The 17678-nt window shown below is 52.9% G+C and overlaps 1 protein-coding gene across 3 annotated transcripts; it reads right to left on the bottom strand.

Moving 5' to 3' along the window:
* Positions 1–2067: 2067 nt before the first annotated feature.
* Egr3 (early growth response 3) lies at positions 2068–7766 on the bottom strand. Of its 3 annotated transcripts, XM_047551584.1 has the most exons (3): positions 7083–7222; positions 6613–6665; positions 2068–5791 (listed from the first exon to the last, which is right to left on the bottom strand). In XM_047551584.1, exons 2-3 carry the CDS (start codon positions 6650–6652, stop codon positions 4782–4784), a joined length of 1050 nt encoding a protein of 349 aa, XP_047407540.1. In that variant the 5' UTR covers positions 6653–6665; positions 7083–7222; the 3' UTR covers positions 2068–4781. The 3 variants fall into 3 exon arrangements, with proteins under 3 accessions (XP_047407540.1, XP_047407539.1, XP_047407542.1); XM_047551583.1 differs by lacking the exon at positions 6613–6665 and having other exon boundaries at positions 7083–7766; XM_047551586.1 differs by lacking the exons at positions 6613–6665; positions 7083–7222 and adding an exon at positions 6051–6474.
* Between the last annotated feature and the right edge of the window lie 9912 nt (positions 7767–17678).

Below are 17678 nucleotides of genomic sequence, written 5' to 3'. Positions count from 1 at the left end.
GGTTGCTTGGAACCCCTTTAATTCCTGATTTTGCTCCAGGCCTATTTTCTGCAAAGTCTGCATCAATTCCTTCCCATGGAATACCTTCCCATCCAGACCTTTCCTCCACCAGTTCTCTGCTTCATTGTTAAGTTTCAGGGTTGAGTTTCCTCTCCCCATATTTGCAAAACCCAGGCAGGTTGGGTAGCTGGTATGATGCTATCTGAGGCAGCCTTATCTAGCTACAAAGTGTGAATCAGTGATTACACCACACAGGGCTGGTGCCAGCCAGGCGGACTGCCATATTGCCAAGTAACCCAGTGGTTGAACCAGGTTGGGCTGAGTAATATCCACCAATGGAAAATGAGTTTATTAATCATGCAGTATTGTACACTGTTGACGAAAGTGTAACTCAGAAGGCCTGGTTTGATTGGAGAAGGTACAGGTGGGGCAGGATGCTAACTCTGAAGACACCCAGTGATAGTATCACCACCTTTGATAATATTCACTTGAAAACTACTGAAATCTGGAAGGAAACATCTGATTTAGCAAAAAGAAGGACTATAAGCTCAATTATTAGGACTTCTCAACTACCTTGGGTTTCCTTTGTTTGAGAAGTAACTCTTTGTGTGGCAGTCTACAAAGCTGCAGTTTGGAATTCTTAGTTTCATGAGGTGAGAGAAAGGAATTCAAGATGGCAGCCAGTGACCTAGAATTGTGTGGGTGCGAGAATTTAAGATTCCATACTGCATTCTCTCTATTCACCTCTCACATCAAAAACATTCTTTTCTAAGGTCACAGCCCACCTCCTCCACCCAGCTCTGACCTCAGCTTTTTGGTTAACTATAGCCAACCAGAAATATCATCCACATTTCTGCGATGGAATTGCATTGGAGTGTCAAGAGCACCCTCTGAGCAGGGACACATTTCTGTGACTTTGGGCCTGGCCTGGTTTGCACCTCAGGAGCAGAAACACTAAGCCCTCTTTCACAATCCAGTGCTACATTTGCACAACCCACCCTCGTACACCAACCCCCAGATTTTGGTGAGGCAGATCATATGCAAAATTCACAGCAGAGAAGACCAGGTGAATTTTCTATAGTGTGCATAGAAAGAAAAGGAGGGAGGAGGACTGAATTGTCCAAAGACTGCTCTAGAACCAACCTTGCAGGGATAAAGGATTCTAAAGACTACAGGGAGTAGGGTGAGAGGAGAGGGTGGAGATGCAGACCCAAAAAGTGAAGTGCACATATTTCCTCAGAAGCAATGGAGAAAGCTCTAGGCTGGCAGGTAAACTTGGTTAAGGATAATGAGAGGGTTCTGGGTAAGATAGCTGGCAGGGTAAGGGAAGCACTATTTTCATGGGAGATAGAAACCATAAGATGTGATGGTTTGATGCTACACAAACTTTCCCTGCATGTTCTCTGAATCCCAGATGTCCTAAAAAGCATTGAATCAGTCATAGGAGCTATTTTTGAATCAGAACCACCTTGAACACCTTTCCCAATCACTGACAAGTGAGGCCTAGGGGAATTCTGTCCAAGTGGGATTAAGTTGTAGAACTTTAAAATCTGATTTTCCCCCAATTATCTGACCACAAAAGAACTGCTAATCTTTTCAGTTATCTTACCAACCCTGAAGAACCCGTCAAGTTTCTGTTTTTCAGGCTTCAAAAGCTTAAGCAAAAGAACTACTCACTATGGCTGTAGAGGCCCTTCAGGGTCTTGTTCAGGAGTTCCCTAAGACCATTAGAGAAATAGTTCACAAACGAGGAGATTTACTCATTGGAAACCAGAAGGAAGGTTCTAGAAGATTTGTCACCAGTCCTGACTCCCATGAGTTTATCCAACCTGTTCATTTAATCTGTGACAGTTTCAGACTCCCAGAAAGGTGGAGTGGGATCCTATTCTCGTAGAACCATGGTTTGCACTCAAAAATGGATTTGAAGCTCTGGAACCCACACAAAATTCTGACCCACTTCCAGTAACACCAGGTTCCACATTTCCAGAGTTTTTAGAACAAGAACAGCAAAATGAGGCATAGCAACCTATCAAACAAACCACCAGCCAAAAACAAAACAAGACAAAAAACAGGCCAAACCAAAACTTTATGCTATGAAAACAAGAAATAAAATAAGGAGATTTAAAGGCCGGCTGATTGTCAGCAAACACAATATATTTACTGTATTGGCATTTGCTCACAGTGCAAATGGTACAACATTACACCATTTCAATATTTCGGTTTTTAAAAATGCTGTTTTCATTAACTATATTATATTGGCATAACAATGTGACAAAGGAGCAAATGAAATGTTGGTGAAGAATCTCACCTTTTCACAATATCAAGCATTTTTTTAACCTTAGTATAAGGTACTATAAATCCAAGAAATAAAAACATCCACAAAATATATTACATCTGGTTTGTCTTTTTCTAAGTACTCAACTTTGTACAAAAGTCTTTCAAAAAATATCATTCCCCATAGGTTTTCCTGTTTAAAACCTGATTTTTTTTCTCTCAGTTCACATAAGTTAGAGTGCATTTTCTTTCGTTGGTTTTAAAACATGCAGACATATAAAAAATCTGGATAGCACAACCTTTTGGCAACAAAGTTATTTTTCTCTTAGTTTAGCTTAAATGTCTGAGAACAGTTTTATTAAAACAAAGGAAAACTCAAGAGTTATCATGCAGTGACATGCATATCCCAGGAGGAGCAAGGAAAAAATATTAAAGGATATCTGATTCCTCCTTCCAGCTTTGAAGTGACCAAAATTTTTTTTTAATAATCATCACATTATAAAAAGTATTCAGCAAAATACTGTCTCTGCAAAGAAAGATTTTACCCTTCAGCTGAAAAAATATGGGCCCTCCTGGCAAACTTCATCTTCTTTCTCCTTCTACAAAAAGCCCAAGTACCTGGAAATTCACAATCCCCTGTTCTTTGAGTTTTTCTCCCCTTTCACTAAAGTCCTGTTAGTATTATTATCCACCACCAAAAACGGTGCTTTTTTATTAAAAAAAAAAAAAAAAAGTGGGAAACGCATAAAGTGACTTTAAAAACAGACATTCTGTAAACTCCAGACCTTTGTTCCTTCTCTCTGGGCAGCTTACTGGCCACAGGAGAAATAACGCTAATAGGGAACAGTACATTCAGTCAAGACTGCTGGGAGCTGTGTCAGAGAGCACCCTTCCCTACTTCTCCACTTCAAAAGGGCCACCCTGTGTGAGGCAGGGCTGGGCAGGACAGCTGGGGGAAGAGGGGGCGCCTGAGAAGAGGTGAGGTAGGACAGGGAGAAGGTGAAACTGGGGTATGGAAAAGATGTGTCTCATTCTTCAACATGGATTAATGCAAGATTCCCCATGTATCTTAGAGGAAAATTTGGACAGACATGTGTATGCATATATACACACATATATATGTATGTACGTGTATATATATATATTCACACATACATACAAACATATGTAGATATAATTTCATCAGTTAATATTTTCATAAAAAATAAATCATTTAAAGCTGTATATGCCTACAAATTCTCTTTTTTCCAGTGCACTGCGCCGGATAACCAAGTACCTTAGAGATTTGATTTTGCTAGGAATACATATTGTATGTATGTGTACGTATACGTATGCACATACATATACATACACATATATGCACACACCATATACATATATTTAAATTCTATCTGTTGTGTTGGTGAGGACAGAAGGAAACAACAAAAACCACGGCCAGCTTTCCCATGAATGGTGGGAAGAAGAAATAGGTATGTGAATAGAAAAACAAAAAGTTGGGTGGCTGGTTGAGGCCTGCCTTTCTGATAAAAGGTTTTGAGAGACGTGGGGAAGAAGTCAGGGAGAGGGGAGAAGAAGGGGGAAAGGGAAGAGGGCAAACTCAGGAGCATAGAGTTTGGAAAGGGGGGCCGAGAAAATATATTTTTAAAAAGGCAGGCTCAGTGATGGCTGCTCTTTCTCCCCGCAGATCAAACTGCCCTGAGGCCTAAGAAGGAAGCGCTCGGAAAAGGAGGGGTTCTGAGGGCCAAACCCTAAGCGGCTGCAGCAGCACCGCGGCGGCGGCATCCGAGGCATTTCTGTAAGAAACATTATTTCGGAGCAGATGGAAGACCATCTCCTCCGGCCACGTGCAGGCCCCCAGCCTGGGACATCCCCGAGCGGCTTTGGAGACCCGATGTGGGGAAGAGTTTGGGGTAGACACAGCCCAATTCAGCTCAAGAGTCTCACACACACACGCGCGCGCGCGCGCACACACATACATACACACATACACACACACGCGAGCACGCACACACTCGCGCGCATCCCCGCACGCAGGCGCGCGTGCGTGCGGCGGGCAGCAAGCTCTGCGCTTTGGTGCGCTCCATACCCCCACCCCCTCTCGGGTCTTCGAGGGGGAAGATAGAGACACGGGGGAATCAGTGAGGTGCTTGGGTCGGGCGAGGGTTGGGTGGGCCCCGCCTTCAGTCCCCCGCAGGTCCTTGGCGCAGCCCAGCGGCCCCTGGATCAAGGCGATCCCAATTGAACAAAGCGGGCTAGACGCCACCTTTCCGCCCCCACGCCTTGGCTAAGTGGGGGACAGCGAGGGGAAGGCGCTTCCAGCCTGGCCCCCGACCGCTGGCCGGTGTGAAAGGATGGGAATGAGGGGCATCGAAGGGGTGCAAAGGGCCGCACGTCCATGGAGAGGCCAGGGCGCGGCCCCTGAGCCTCCGTGGCTGGCTTTCCCGCTGCCTTCAGGCGAGCAGCGGGAGGCACTGGAGGGGAAAAGAGGGGATCTGGGGGCCCGAGCCTCAAGCGCAGGTGGTGACCACGGGGGCCAGCGACACGGTGGGCGCCGAGGACGCGGAGGGCGCACCCCCCTTCTCCGCCTTCTTCTCCTTTTGCTTGAGGTGGATCTTGGCGTGGCGCTTGCGCTCGTCGCTGCGCGCAAACTTGCGCCCGCAGAACTCGCAGGCAAAGGGCTTCTCGCCCGTATGCGTGCGGATATGAGTGGTGAGGTGGTCGCTGCGGCTGAAGCTCCGCATGCAGATCCGGCACTGGAAGGGCTTGTGGCCCGTGTGGATGCGCAGATGCCGGGTCAGCTCGTCCGAGCGGCTGAAGCGGCGGTCGCAGCCCTCCGCCGGGCACGCATGAGGCCGCTCATGGAGCGGGGTCTTGCTAGGCCGGTTGGGGTACTTGCGGGGCCGAATGGGCTTGAGCGTGAGCGGCGGCTGGGGCAGGCTACCGAAGCCCGGGTGGATCTGCTTGTCTTTGAACGCCTTGATGGTCTCCAGAGGGGTAATAGGGGGCGGGTTGACCCGGATGGGGTCCATGCCCTGGAAGGGCTTGTGCTCCGGAATGGAGCCCATGTCGTTGGGGTGGTGGTACAGGTTGTAGTCAGGAATCATGGGGAAGAGATTGCTGTCCAAGGCCGGCTTGGCCGATTGGTAATCCTGGGGGGAATAGGCAAGCCCCGGGTTGCCCTGGGGATCGTGGAAAGATACGGGCTCCGAGTAGAGATCTCCGCAGTTGGAATAGGGGGGTAACGCCGGATACATGGCCTCCACCTCTCCCTGCGGCGGCTGCACCATGCTGGCGGTGGATGTCTGCGTGCTGAGCGCCCCTGAGGCCGGGGGCACCCCCAAGATACCGGCGCTCATGAGGCTAATAATGTTGTCCTGGCACCAATTGGAAGGGGAGTCGAAAGCGAACTTTCCCAAGTAGGTCACGGTCTTGTTGCCGGGGGCTGGCTGGAAGGAGCCAGAGTAAGAGAGTTCCGGGTTGGGCTTCTCGTTGGTCAGACCGATGTCCATCACATTCTCTGTGGAGAGCGGGGGAGAGAGGGAGGGGTGAGTGAAGCCGAGTCGGCTCCGGGCCGCGGCGCCCAGGTCCTTGCCCAGGTGAGGAGGGTGCGGCCGGCTGGAGTGCGCAGCGCATGGGGTAAGAGGAACGCTGGGCCCGGCGCAAAGCGGGCGGTGCCGCGCTCCCGGGCGCAACCTGGATACAGCAAAATACTACGGATCGGGGTGTGGAGTGGCTGCGGCACACACACCGCACACGCCGCGCACACACTCACGTACCACACACACACACGCGCGCGCGCGCGAGAAGCATTGTTGTTCTTCCCGAGGTGGGGCGGGCAGGTATCTGCAGCTACAGGTAGTTTCAGACCCGGAGCGCGCCGGGCTCTCGTTCTCCAGCTCACACAACTCGGCCTCTTCCCCCGGCCCTGTCTACTCCAGGACGCCGCGCCTTTACCGCCAGGGCGATGCCCCTACGCGCGCTGCGCCTGGGTCGCGGACCCAGAGCGCTTCAACGCTTTGTCCTCGGATCGTAGAAGGGTGCCGCCCGCAAAGGGAGCTCTCCGGTCGCCTCCCCGGGCCCCAGCCTTCTCCTGGTCTGAGGGGCTTTCAGCTCTTGCTGGAGGGGAAAAGCCTAGCCCCAGCTAGCGAAGGTGGAGGGCGGCGGAAAACCGGCCCGTGTCTCCAGCGCTGGAGCGGCCGCCCTTCCCAAGCTCCCGGGTCCCAGGATCGTCCCCTGTGACAGTACCCCCCGCCCCACGGGTGGGCCCCCTCCTTCTCCCAGCCGTCCCCACACCCCCACGGCTTTGCTGAACGCCCCGGAAAGGCAGCGTCGCAGTACCTCTCCCACCGCGGGGACTCCACGCCGCACATGGCTCCATCCCGGGTGGGAGGCTGAGGGAGTAAGGGGGGAGAGCGCGGGTGAAAAAGACGCTGGGCTCCTCCCGAGAAAGGGGGCGACAGCACCACGCCTTGCGTGCAGCCCAGAGATCGGGCCCCCTGCGTGAGGAGGGAGAACCCCAGAGCAGCTCGCACCTACCTCCCTCCGATCGGCGGCTGCCCCCACCCGGGAGAACCGAAGCCTCTACCGTGGCGTCGCCAACCGAGCCTTCCCGATCGGGGAGGGCGGGAGGAGTGGGTGGGAAAAGCAACTCGCCCCCCGGAAAATTCCCAACACGCCCCCACCTCTCCATCCATCCATCCATCCATCCATCTATCCATCCATCTATCCATCCATCGCCAGCTCGTTCCTTCCTTCTCTTCCTCTCCCTTTCCTTCCTTGCTGCCTCGCTGCCTCGCTGCCACCCTTACCTGTAGCCATCTGATTGTAATGGGCTACCGAGTCGCTGCTGCCGGAGAAGAGGTTGAGCGCGCTGGGGATCTCCTCGGGGTACAAATTGTCAGGCAGTTGGTTTAGCAAACTGCTCATGGTCACCGGCAGCTTCTCGGCGAGTTTGCCGGTCATAGCACTCCCGAGCTGCCGCCGCCGCCACCGCCACCGCCGCCGCCGCCGCCGCCGCCGCTTGCTCCTAACGCAGCTTCCAGGCAAGCGGCATCCGAGAGGCGATCCGTGGTGCAGGGGAAAAGCATGCGAGAGGGAAAGTTCGGGGGGAGGGGGGAGGGAAGAGGGGAAGGGGTGGGCCAGGGGAGGGGATCTTCTCTTTTTTGGGGGGTGGGTGGGAGGGGGGCAAAAGGGGTAATCCTCTTGGGTGCCTCAGCTGGTGCTGTGTGAGGCTGGGTCGTGGGGGGTGGGGCGTGTGCGGGGGGTGGGATGGGGGCTGGGCTCGGGGGGGGTCTCGGCTGTAGGGGGTCGGACGCGGCCTCAGTACTGATCTTACAAACAGACGCGCGCCCGCCACCCCCCCGCCCCCCGATCTGCCACCACCGCCGCCACCGCCGCCGCTTCTGCCGCCGCTGCCTCTGCCGCCGCTGCCTCCGCTGCTACCACCACCACCAGCCCCGCCGCTTCCTAGCAAGCTCACTGCTGCCCAAAAGCTCCCAGCCAGGGAACTCCACCAGCCTATTTATCTGAGCCCCGGGAAAGCTCCGTGACGTAGCTGCCCATATATGGACAGACAAAGCCCAGCCGAAGGGGCGCGACGTCACAATGGAAGCTCCTCACAATGGAACATTAGAAAGCAGGAAGCGGGCCGCAGCCAACGTGCAGCGCCCGCATCGCTCGCCGCTCTTAAATAAAGAGAGAAAAAGAAACAAGTAGAAGAGAAAAAAGAAGGAAAATGTGAGAGGAAAGAGGAATGCAGCTGAAAGCGAAGCGCGCAGCACGCAGCACTTAGTGCCTAGTGGAAAAACCAGCAACCAAGCTTGTGTGTGTGTGTGTGTGTGTGTGTGTGTGTGCTCGCGCGCGCTTTTTTGAGGACTGAATTAGCACGTATGGGGTGGTGGTGGGGCGGTGGATAGGGGTTGCAACTGGCCTGCAGCAACCCCAACAGGAAAAAAGAAAATTTAACACACTCGACGATGTCCCCTTCGCTGCAGTCTGGAAGCTGCCGGGGAACCCGGAAGGTATGCGCTAATACCATGCTCCTGCGGGGCTTGTAGAGTTCAGGACCCTACTGAGACTCGAACAGGAGTGCTTCCCTTTGCCTGGGGGTTCCAAGGTGTTAGGGCTCTTTGGTCGAGTATCCTGAGAACTTTTGTGCAGACTTCACTGAGTCGTTGCCCATACTCCTGTCCCTCTCTGGACCCCTGACCCCGTGCTGACTCCCGGCTGAACCCAGGGATGGGTTGTTGTATCCGCCAATCGGCTGCGCGGGAGGCAGGAGTCCCACTCATCTGGGGTCGAAGATGTGCGGTTTTGGTGGTGAAGAAGAAGGAATGAAGTTTAGGATAGAAAACACGTGCACCAAATAAATCCCCGGTAAATTCCCTAACGGTTCCAAAACAACCCCTTTGGCCACAGGATGGCAGGAGGGCCCAGCATGCCCCAGCACAGTCGCTGTCTACTGCTGCCTGCGAAAGGCCCGCGCTGAGTTGCATCAGGAGAACGCCGAACCCACGGTCTCTGAACCACCCGGCGGCCTCCCCTAGGCTCTGCCCTCCGCCTCGCTTTCCACAGGGCTGTCCTCATTGCTGCCTGTCCGCGCCCTGAAGTCAAGCGCGGCCTATGCGCCGACCCGGAGCGCTGTCACCTCCCCGAGCGGCAGCGGATCCCGGGGGCGGGTGATGTGTTCCCCGAGGCCTGCACCGAAAGCGCGCGCGGCCGGGCCGCGGGCGAGGGGGAGGAGAGGAAGGGCGCACAGAGGCGCGACCCCGAATCACACCGACTTGGCGGGGGAGGATTCTCTCCTCGGTGGCCGCGTGGGCGCGGTGAATCCCGCGTCCCCCGCTGCAGAGTCGGGGCTGGGGGACCGTGCATCTCTCAGGGGGAGTGGGAGTGTTGACAAGGAAGAAGAGAGGATCCCCGGGCCTCACGCCGTGGGAGGGCCATGCGGGCAGGGGACGTGTGGGAGGAACTCCCGAGCTGCGCATTGTGGTGGGGGTGGATGACAACCTCTCTTCCCTCCCCTCCACTTCACTCGGTGGAAAGCTGAGGATGGGAGGGCCCATCCCTCCCCCGGATCTTCTCTAGTTCTTAGGAAAGGAGGGATTCCCGTCGCCCGCGAGCCCCCTCTTCACCACCCCCTCCAGGCTCCCAATTCCCATGCCGGGGAGGCACAGCGCCCCCGGGCTCTCCTCCGCCTGCGCGGCGCGGGGAGGCAGCGCGCTGCAGCGGTCCCTGGCTCCGGCCGGAATCAGGGCATGCAGCGCCTCCCGCCCCCGGTTCCCTCCTGCGGGGGGGGGGGCGAGCGGCCGGTCGGGGGGCGTGGGTGGCGGTGTGAGCCGGGCTGCATGCGGGAGGGGCCCTGGCGGCTGCAGGGAGGGTCGCGGGGCGGCGGGCCAAGCCGGGAAGAGCCATACAAGGAGCGGATCCGGTGACGTGCCGGCCGCGCCCCTTCTCCTTCTCTATTTGGCTGCAGATTCCGGTCCCTGAATTTGCATATTTTGGCATCCAGTGGAAAAGGAAAGAAGAACGGAACCCGCAGCCTTTAAAGGAACAGTAGAGACTGTAGCGTCACCTAGGGAGGCGGTCTGGGGGGCGTGAAAAATTAGCCAGCAGCTGGGGCCTCTGGCCTTAGAGCCTGGCGGTAGGAGAGGGGCGGGGGGAGGAGACGAGCGGAGAGCTTTGGGCGCGCCAGTCCCAGTCCTCACTCCTTTGGGGCTCTTTCTGTTGCGCCTGCACGCGGAGGATGTGGTTGTGTTTCCCTGCGGGTGTCTACCCAGGGCCAGTAGATGCTGCGAGGTCCTCCGTTTTGGACAAGCCGCAGACCCCAAGACTGACTGCATTGCCCACGTCTCCCGGCACGAGACAGAACTCATTCCTGCGGGGGTGTTGGGAAGGAAGTGAGAGACCTCTGGCTCACTTCAGCTCCCCGGGATCCCTCAGTGTACCCACTTAACACCTGTTGGAATCCCTTCTCGGGAGGACATGCAGTGAGGAATTGGAAGGTCTATTCCTGAAACATAGGGGCCTACATTGGGAAAGGCAGAAGTAATGGCAGCGTTTGGTTCCTCAAAGACTTCCAGCCTCCAGCGCCGGTGGAAGGTTGCATCCGCTCCAGAGAAGGCCCTCCAACTTTTGAGTCTAGATGAACTTGTTTCTCCCAAGGAGAACATGTAGCAGAGCGTATTGATTTGTATTAGGGCCTGCTTACCTGCTGGGGAAGCCTGGATAGGAATCTTCTGGAGCAAGATGCCTTGCCCCTCCTTCCTCCTAGTTCTTAGTACAGAATGGGAGCATTCAATTCAAGTGTTCATTAAAGTTTGACTGTGACCTTGGGCAAACCTCTGAATCCTTTCTTAGCCTCAGTTTTCTTATCTGTAAATTGGGATAATAATAACAATACCTACACTGTAGGAAGAATTAGAGAACTCTCATAGACTACTTATGCTAGAGACCTAGCAATCCATCGACAAATGGCAATTATTATTATTAAACTATATTCTTCCCCACACTCCCATACGACAGAAATACCTTTTTTTCCTGTGTGTCCCAGAAGGAAGTTTGGACCATCCAGTAAAAAGGGCCTGGTATGGAACTCCATACCATACCAGCATGATCTCGTGTAAGAAATATCAAAATTTATGGAGAAAAGGACATTCTTATCTGAGTGTTGAGCATCTGCCAATCAAGAGGCATGGTCCCCATTCTACAGGAGCCCAGCAGGGATTAAAACCTCAACAAGAAGTTGAGTCACATAGTCACTTCTTTTTTTTCATTTTTAAAAATTTATTTTGATTTTTTACACGTGACAGTAGAATGCATCTTGACATATCATACATACATGGAGTCTAACTTCCCATTCTTGTGGTTGTACATGATGTGGAGTTTCACTGGTCACATATTCGTTTATGAACAGAGGAAAGTGATGTCCCATATTCCCAGCCCCTGCCTCCAATCTGGTGAACTTCCACTCCTCCCTCCCCACCCCAGTCGCTCTTGAACACTCTGGAGTACCCTTTCAAACTTTCTTGGTGGGAGGCTGTAGCTCTCCAGGGTGGGTGCTGGATGCTGTTCCTTCTCTACCATTAAAGAAACTGTTGGAGAAAGCTCGCCCTACAAGCTTAGGCCCTCATTGTCTGTTTCCTGTTCAAGTGGCAGTGCCAACAGGTGTTAACTGTCATCTGAATAATGGTGGCAGAGGGAGCCCAGGGGTTCTGTGGCAACAGGGACAACCATGATTGTGGAACATGGTAAGGTGTTTGGGGTGGCTCTTTGTAGACTACTAGCCTTCTCTCTTCTGGGTGCCAAGACTGGAATTTAGTGTAGAAAATAATTTTTTTTCCTCTGGCCCTTCCTCCTTCCCTCCCTGGTTCCTCTCTCTCTCCTGAAAAGGAGCTGAAGGTGTTTGTTTCAGTTTTATTGGCGGGCTTAGGTGAGATTGCCAAGGGCTTAATTACCTGAACTCTAAGCCCTGAACTTGTTGGGGAGCGAGTAGGCACTGGTTCAGGGCGTCCCCCCAACCCCCAGGCTGGTGAAAGGCGGGCAGGCAGGCAGGCAGTGGCCCCTCTGCAGCACAGCTAAGGCCGCCCAGGCCCTGGCTGCTCTCTCTCCAGCTAACCTCAGCAGCTGCACCTACAGGGACTACTGCGGCATGTAGGGGAGCTGGTGTATTTGTCTTGGTGAAGGGTAAGGGAAGGAGATGTGGTCCGGAGATCCACTGCAGAAAAGAGCAAGGTCACAACTCTGTCTTGGTCCTTTTTCCATAGTCACGTCTGCACTCTGAACTTTAGCTCCCTTTTTGCTAAACATAATCAGTCCTCCAAGAAAGACCACCCCTTCAATAAATTCAACCTGGATCATTAGCTATTTAATGTATTGCCATTCTCAGAAGGTATTTGCATCTCAAAAGGAAATGCTTAGCCGGGGTAGTGGCACAGGCCTGTAATCCCAGCTGCTCCAGAGGCTGAGGCAGGAGGATCAAAGTTCAAAGCCAGCGGCAGCAATTTAGCAAGGTGCTAAGCAACTCAGTGATACCCAGTCTCTAAATAAAATACAAAAAAGGGCTGGGGATGTGGCTCAGGGGTTAAGTGCCCCTGAGTTCAATCCAAGGCACAAAAAAAAAAAAAAAAAAAAAAAAAAAAAAAAAAAAAGAAGGAAATGCTTGGAGAGGGTAATAGATAATAGATACTCTAAAGAAATTAAGCTTGACACCTGAAAAATGGTAGGCACTCATTAATGCCATAAGATCAAGCCCAGGGGACAAGACCTGTGAAATTTTGGTCAGAGACAGTGACTGGATTGCTCAAGGCATACCAAGCATTAGGGTAGAGGGCCATCTTGGTGGGATTACTCCTGAATGGGGTTCTCCTGAGTGTCTTCAGTTGTTTTCCATTTTGGATTGCTGTGCAGGAGGTGCAGAGGAGGCCCACAGCCCATGAGTGAAGTCTCCCTGACCAGCCCTCCCTGCAGTGGAGGTCATTGCCATTTCTTTGGTAATGACGGTCAGCTTAGAGGCCAGGGGACTTTTGCCTAGAAGCTTGTGGAAGGGAAATACCACAGCCAGCCCAGCAGGCTTCCTGGAGAGCTAGAGGCTGGTACTCCTGGTTGATTCAGAGCTGAGCATGGTCTCGGAAGGTACAGAAGCCTCTGGCTTGCAGGGGTTCCAGACTGTAGCCCCAGAAGATGAAGGTGACTGATGTCAGATGCCTGCCTTGTCCAGATCCTGTGGACACACTTTGTTTTCTTCAGTCTTTACAACAGTCCTGTGAGGAAGCTTTTAGGACTGCACCTTATTTTCTTTCTAAGTCAAAGATCTAAGTTGTTGGTAAGAGTGAGTAGCTTGCTGGAGGTTATCTGGCCTTGAAGTGGCTGATCTGACATTTGAAGTCCCTTGCATGCTTCCAAAAAGAATGCCCTTAACGCTGTTTGTTCTCATATGGCCATGTCAGGGGAAAGAAATGAGACAGTGGATGTGGGTAAGAGGGTGAATCAGTCTAAAAGCTGGGGAGAAAGCAGTGCATAGAAGAAAGGCAAGCTTGAATGTGGCATCCTAGCATCCCTTTGGACCCAGCACGGAGGTAGGGGAGGTGCCCTTACCTAGGGGTGAAAAAGGGGTACAGCACTCGCCCTTCCCAGGGAGATCAAGGAGGAGGAGTATTTCTGCCAGGGCCTCTCAATTGATGTTAGGGCAACTGTGCTACTTTGAGCTTGGGTCCCCCTTCCCTAGGCTGTGTTAAAGGTCACAGGATCCTCCCCAAGTCAATCACATACTTCCATTTAAAACACCTGTTTGTACCTAACGTCAAACTAGCTCATTATAATCATGTAGGTGTTTTTGGTCATACTTTAGGTAATTTCAGGGAAATCTGGTGACCAAAGAGAGAAGGAGAGTCTAGTTATAAAGTAACATTTGCTATGAGGGCGCCAAGCCCCTTAGATGGATAGTCCTGAGACCACTCCCAAAACATAAGTCCACAGCAGTGAGTTATTTGCCAATAGTGCACCCAAGGTCAAGAGGTCAGGGACAGGTCAGCCAGGGACAGGGAGGGAAGGAAAGAATTGGAAGGTGAGATTTGAGTGAAGTGCACTGTGGGGGAAATGTCAAGCACTACCCCAGTCTGGGAATCAGCAGTTCTGGGTTCTGCCATAAACTTCTATGACTGTGGGTCTGCACCTTTCTTATGCCTGGGTTTTGGGAAGGGGTTGGCCTGCACAAGCTAACTCTAAATTCCTCCTAGCTCTGTTAATCTGTGGGTTCCTGACTTGACTGCAGGCAGTCAAGAAGAAATCTGTTAGAATCCCTAATACATTTATGGTTCTGGAGCTGGGCTAGATCCTTAGGGAGGGGGAGGAAGGGGTCAAGGGATGAGGGCTTGTAATGAGCTTAGCTCAGGGGGTCATGGAGGATAAGTGGAGTCATGTGCCCCTGGGGCCCCTTGGGCCCACTGTGGGACAGCCCCTTCTCAGCTGAGAGGGATGGTGTCTCTGCTGAAAGGCCTCTCAGGGGATGGGACTTTTTGGAAAGAGGAACTCTGTGAATCGAAATGAACCAGAATGAGTGTGGAGGAACAGTGTGGGAGGCAGTCAGGGGGAGTAAAGAGGGGGTGATAGTGAATGTGTGTATGAAAGGGGGGGAGAAAGAAGAAAGTTGTCACCTCCATGGCTTGCCATACAACTACCTCTTGCTGGGTGCAGACTTCACCTATGGGGTAATTGCTGAATCCAAAGCCTGACAGGGACAAGTTCTTCTCCTCCCTGTCCTGTAAGAAGAGCGTTTAGTAAACCAGAGAGGGTTGCAGTCCCTAAGTCCTTGTCTCTTCTCTGCTCCCAGCCTCAGCATCCTCCTCAGCCTCCAACCTCCTGGCCCTTTGCCTCATCCAGGTGAGGAGTTGGGGGCACACTTTTCCTTTCCTTGTTTTCCTATATAGTCAACAATCTGGGATTCAGGAAAAAATAGTTAATGACTCGTTGGGGTCCAGAATTGAAACTCCTGGTTGTATTAGCAATATCTTTTATCAGATAGTTTAGATAGGGCTTCCTGACCTTTGTCATACTGGGAAATGCAACTCTTTGTATAGCCCCTGCATTAAGGGACTGAGCCCTGGCTTCATCCCATTGCTCCAAGATGAACATTATTGGCCCAACTGGAATCTCTTCCAGCTGGAGAACTGCACATTGACTCGGAAGCCCTGACTGATGGCATGGACATCCGTGCCAGGGCTCATGGTGAGGGGGCAAAAGAAACATATCTCTCAGTACTGCAGAATCATCAGGGTTGTTCAGAACTATTTGGTCCAGGATCACCCAGGAAAGTTACCAAGAATCAAGAGATGGTATCCAAGGCTCCTGAGGGCAGGGAGTTTTAGTCATTTTTGTCTTCCAGGTGTTTAGTACTGTGCCTGTCCCCAGTAGGTGCTCAGTAAAAGTTGCCTGATCTAATTCGAGTGTCCATGTTGATTCTGGAAGGTGACTGATTTGAGGAGAGCAAGCTCCACTTCACCTTTCCCATCTGGCCCTCTCCTTTCTAGGTCCATCCCCAGTCACCACTCCCTACCTCATGGGATGGGACTCTTTTATCCTCTAGAAGTTCATTTAGGGGTGGGGCTGGGGCTCCTGGGTTTGGGACTCTGTATTGTCATATGACAGAGACCTATATCTACATGACACTTCCTGCCAATCTTTGGAGAAAGAAACAAACTTGAGACTGGGGTCCTTCAGTCAGGGAGCAGGCTGTTGGAACAAGGAGAAAAGATCACATCCAGGCAGCTCAGAGCGAAGGTCCTTTGCTGGCTTGGAGGAAGCAGTCACTCTGTGGGAGGAGAACGTCTGGTGGAGGGTAAAGGGGTTTGACCAAAGCTTTGAGGAAGGGCTGAGACTCCCAGTGAGGAGGGGAGAGGAGAAAAGGGGGGTGTGTCCCACAGGAGCTATGGAGTTTTTCTGCTCCTCTTTATGCAGACTTCACTGTTTTTGTCTCTGAAATTGGAACCTGTTAGCATTGTCCTTACCAGACTCATCCTAAGTGCCTGCTTGGCCTAGACCTGATCATGGTTTGTGGTCCAGATGAAGGAGAAATCCTACAGGAAGAAACAGGGACAGAAGGGAGCCCTGGCTACACACCAGATGGCATTCAGACCTTAGGGTGCCTACCAGAATGTAAGCATCATGAAGGCAAGGGTTGGACACAGGGCCTTCATGACTGTACGGACCCCAGCAGCTACTGCTGGGCTCATCTGCTCATCGGAGAGCTCAGTAATACCTGTAAAAGACGAAATGGGCTAAATGCTCCACTTTCCAGTAAGGTGACTAATTTCCAGTGTGAATTCCAGAAAGAAGGAGCCTAGGGAGACGGGGTGGCCAAGGAAGGGGCACTAGGGAACAGCTTGGATCCCAGGTTTGGGGAGGGGTGAGGTGGGGTTGGATTAATCAGACATAAACTCAAGGGCTAATAGCCCCGTTAATTGAGAGGTAATGATCCTTGGCATTTTTCATCTTCAAAGCCAGGAACAAACTGTAATTAATACTCCCGCCACCCGGGGGCAGGGTGTGTGTTGGGGGGTGGTGGTGATGGTGTGGAGAATCTTGAGCTCCGACTACTCAGTCAGGGAAACTGAGGCACTGACAGCGAAAGTCTTTAGGAGAGAGGTCGGGAATCGCTGCGCAGCTGGGGATCTTTGGGGGTGCCTTAAACACATCAGAGTGTGGGCCCCTCCAAAACTCAGGAACCTAGGGAGCCAAGGTCTTGATTGGGGAAGGGGGCTCCGAGGACCCTCTCAGGCCCGAACAGGGGTGGTAGTGGGGAATCGGGTTTGCGGATGGCTCCATCCCATGAGAGCCGGCCCAGGCCCAGGCCGAGCTGGGTTTCTCAGGGCAGGGGTTCAGGCGCTCCAAGGGCTAGACCGCCCCAGGCCCACTGCGCGCGCCACCCCCGCGGCCTTGGCCCCGGGCGCTCCAGGGGCAGCACGATGGCGCGGAGCTGGGAAGGGGACCCGGAGTCCCTCCCGCTCAGCGGCAGGGGCTCGCTGCACACTCAGCGTGACTCACTGGCGGCTCCGAAAAGCTTCCCGGTTTCCTCATCGCAGTCTGGCTGCCCCGAGCCCCGAGGGAGTTTTTCATTAGGGTGATTACCCTGCTGTCATTAAAAGCTGGTAAATAGCACCCAGGGACCCGGGCCGCGCGGCCGCTTCTGAACTGCAGCCCGGGTTCGCAGGCCCCCGGCCGTGCGCGGCGCCTCTCGGCCTCCAGGCTCCGGCGACCAGTTGGAATCCTGGTGTTCCGGTGCCAGGGGGCAGGACCCGCGCGGCCTGCGATCCCCGGGATGCCGTCTGGTCAACGAGCCTCGCGTTGTGCGGTGCGCATTGCCCTGTTTTCTTTTCCTCTGGATCTGGGTCTTAAAATTACACCCCCAGCACGCATCCTTCAGCTGGGGTTCAGCATCCTCAAAAGGGCTTTCCCGGGGATGTCCCTACCTGGTGGTAGTCCAGATGCCTCCCCGGGCTTCGCACTCCTTCCTGCTTTTGTTTTAACTTTTATTGGTGTAATCTTTTGATAAATGTCTGTCTTCCACCCTCCCCACAAATACTTGCTCCACAAGAGAAGGAACTAATGGTTTTGTATGATTATAACTCCTACCTCTCCCCTCCACTGCACCCTCTTCTGGCACCGGTGTCTGTTGTACAGCAGGCCTCAGCCTTTTTAAACTTATTTAAAAAAATTTTTTTTTAGTTTCAGATGGACACAATACTTTTGTTTTATTTATTGGTTTTTACGTGGTGCTGAGGATCGAACCCAGTGCCTCACGCGTGCTAGGCAAGCACTCCACAACTAGGCCACAACCCTAGCCCAGGCCTTAGAGTTACCAAGTCCCTACGAGACAATAAACTGTTTGATGACCTCTCTTTCTCCCATTT

Source organism: Sciurus carolinensis, chromosome 4 (assembly GCF_902686445.1).
Source record: "Sciurus carolinensis chromosome 4, mSciCar1.2, whole genome shotgun sequence".
Lineage (NCBI taxonomy): Eukaryota > Metazoa > Chordata > Mammalia > Rodentia > Sciuridae > Sciurus > Sciurus carolinensis.
This window is presented reverse-complemented; position numbering and strand designations above follow the sequence as displayed.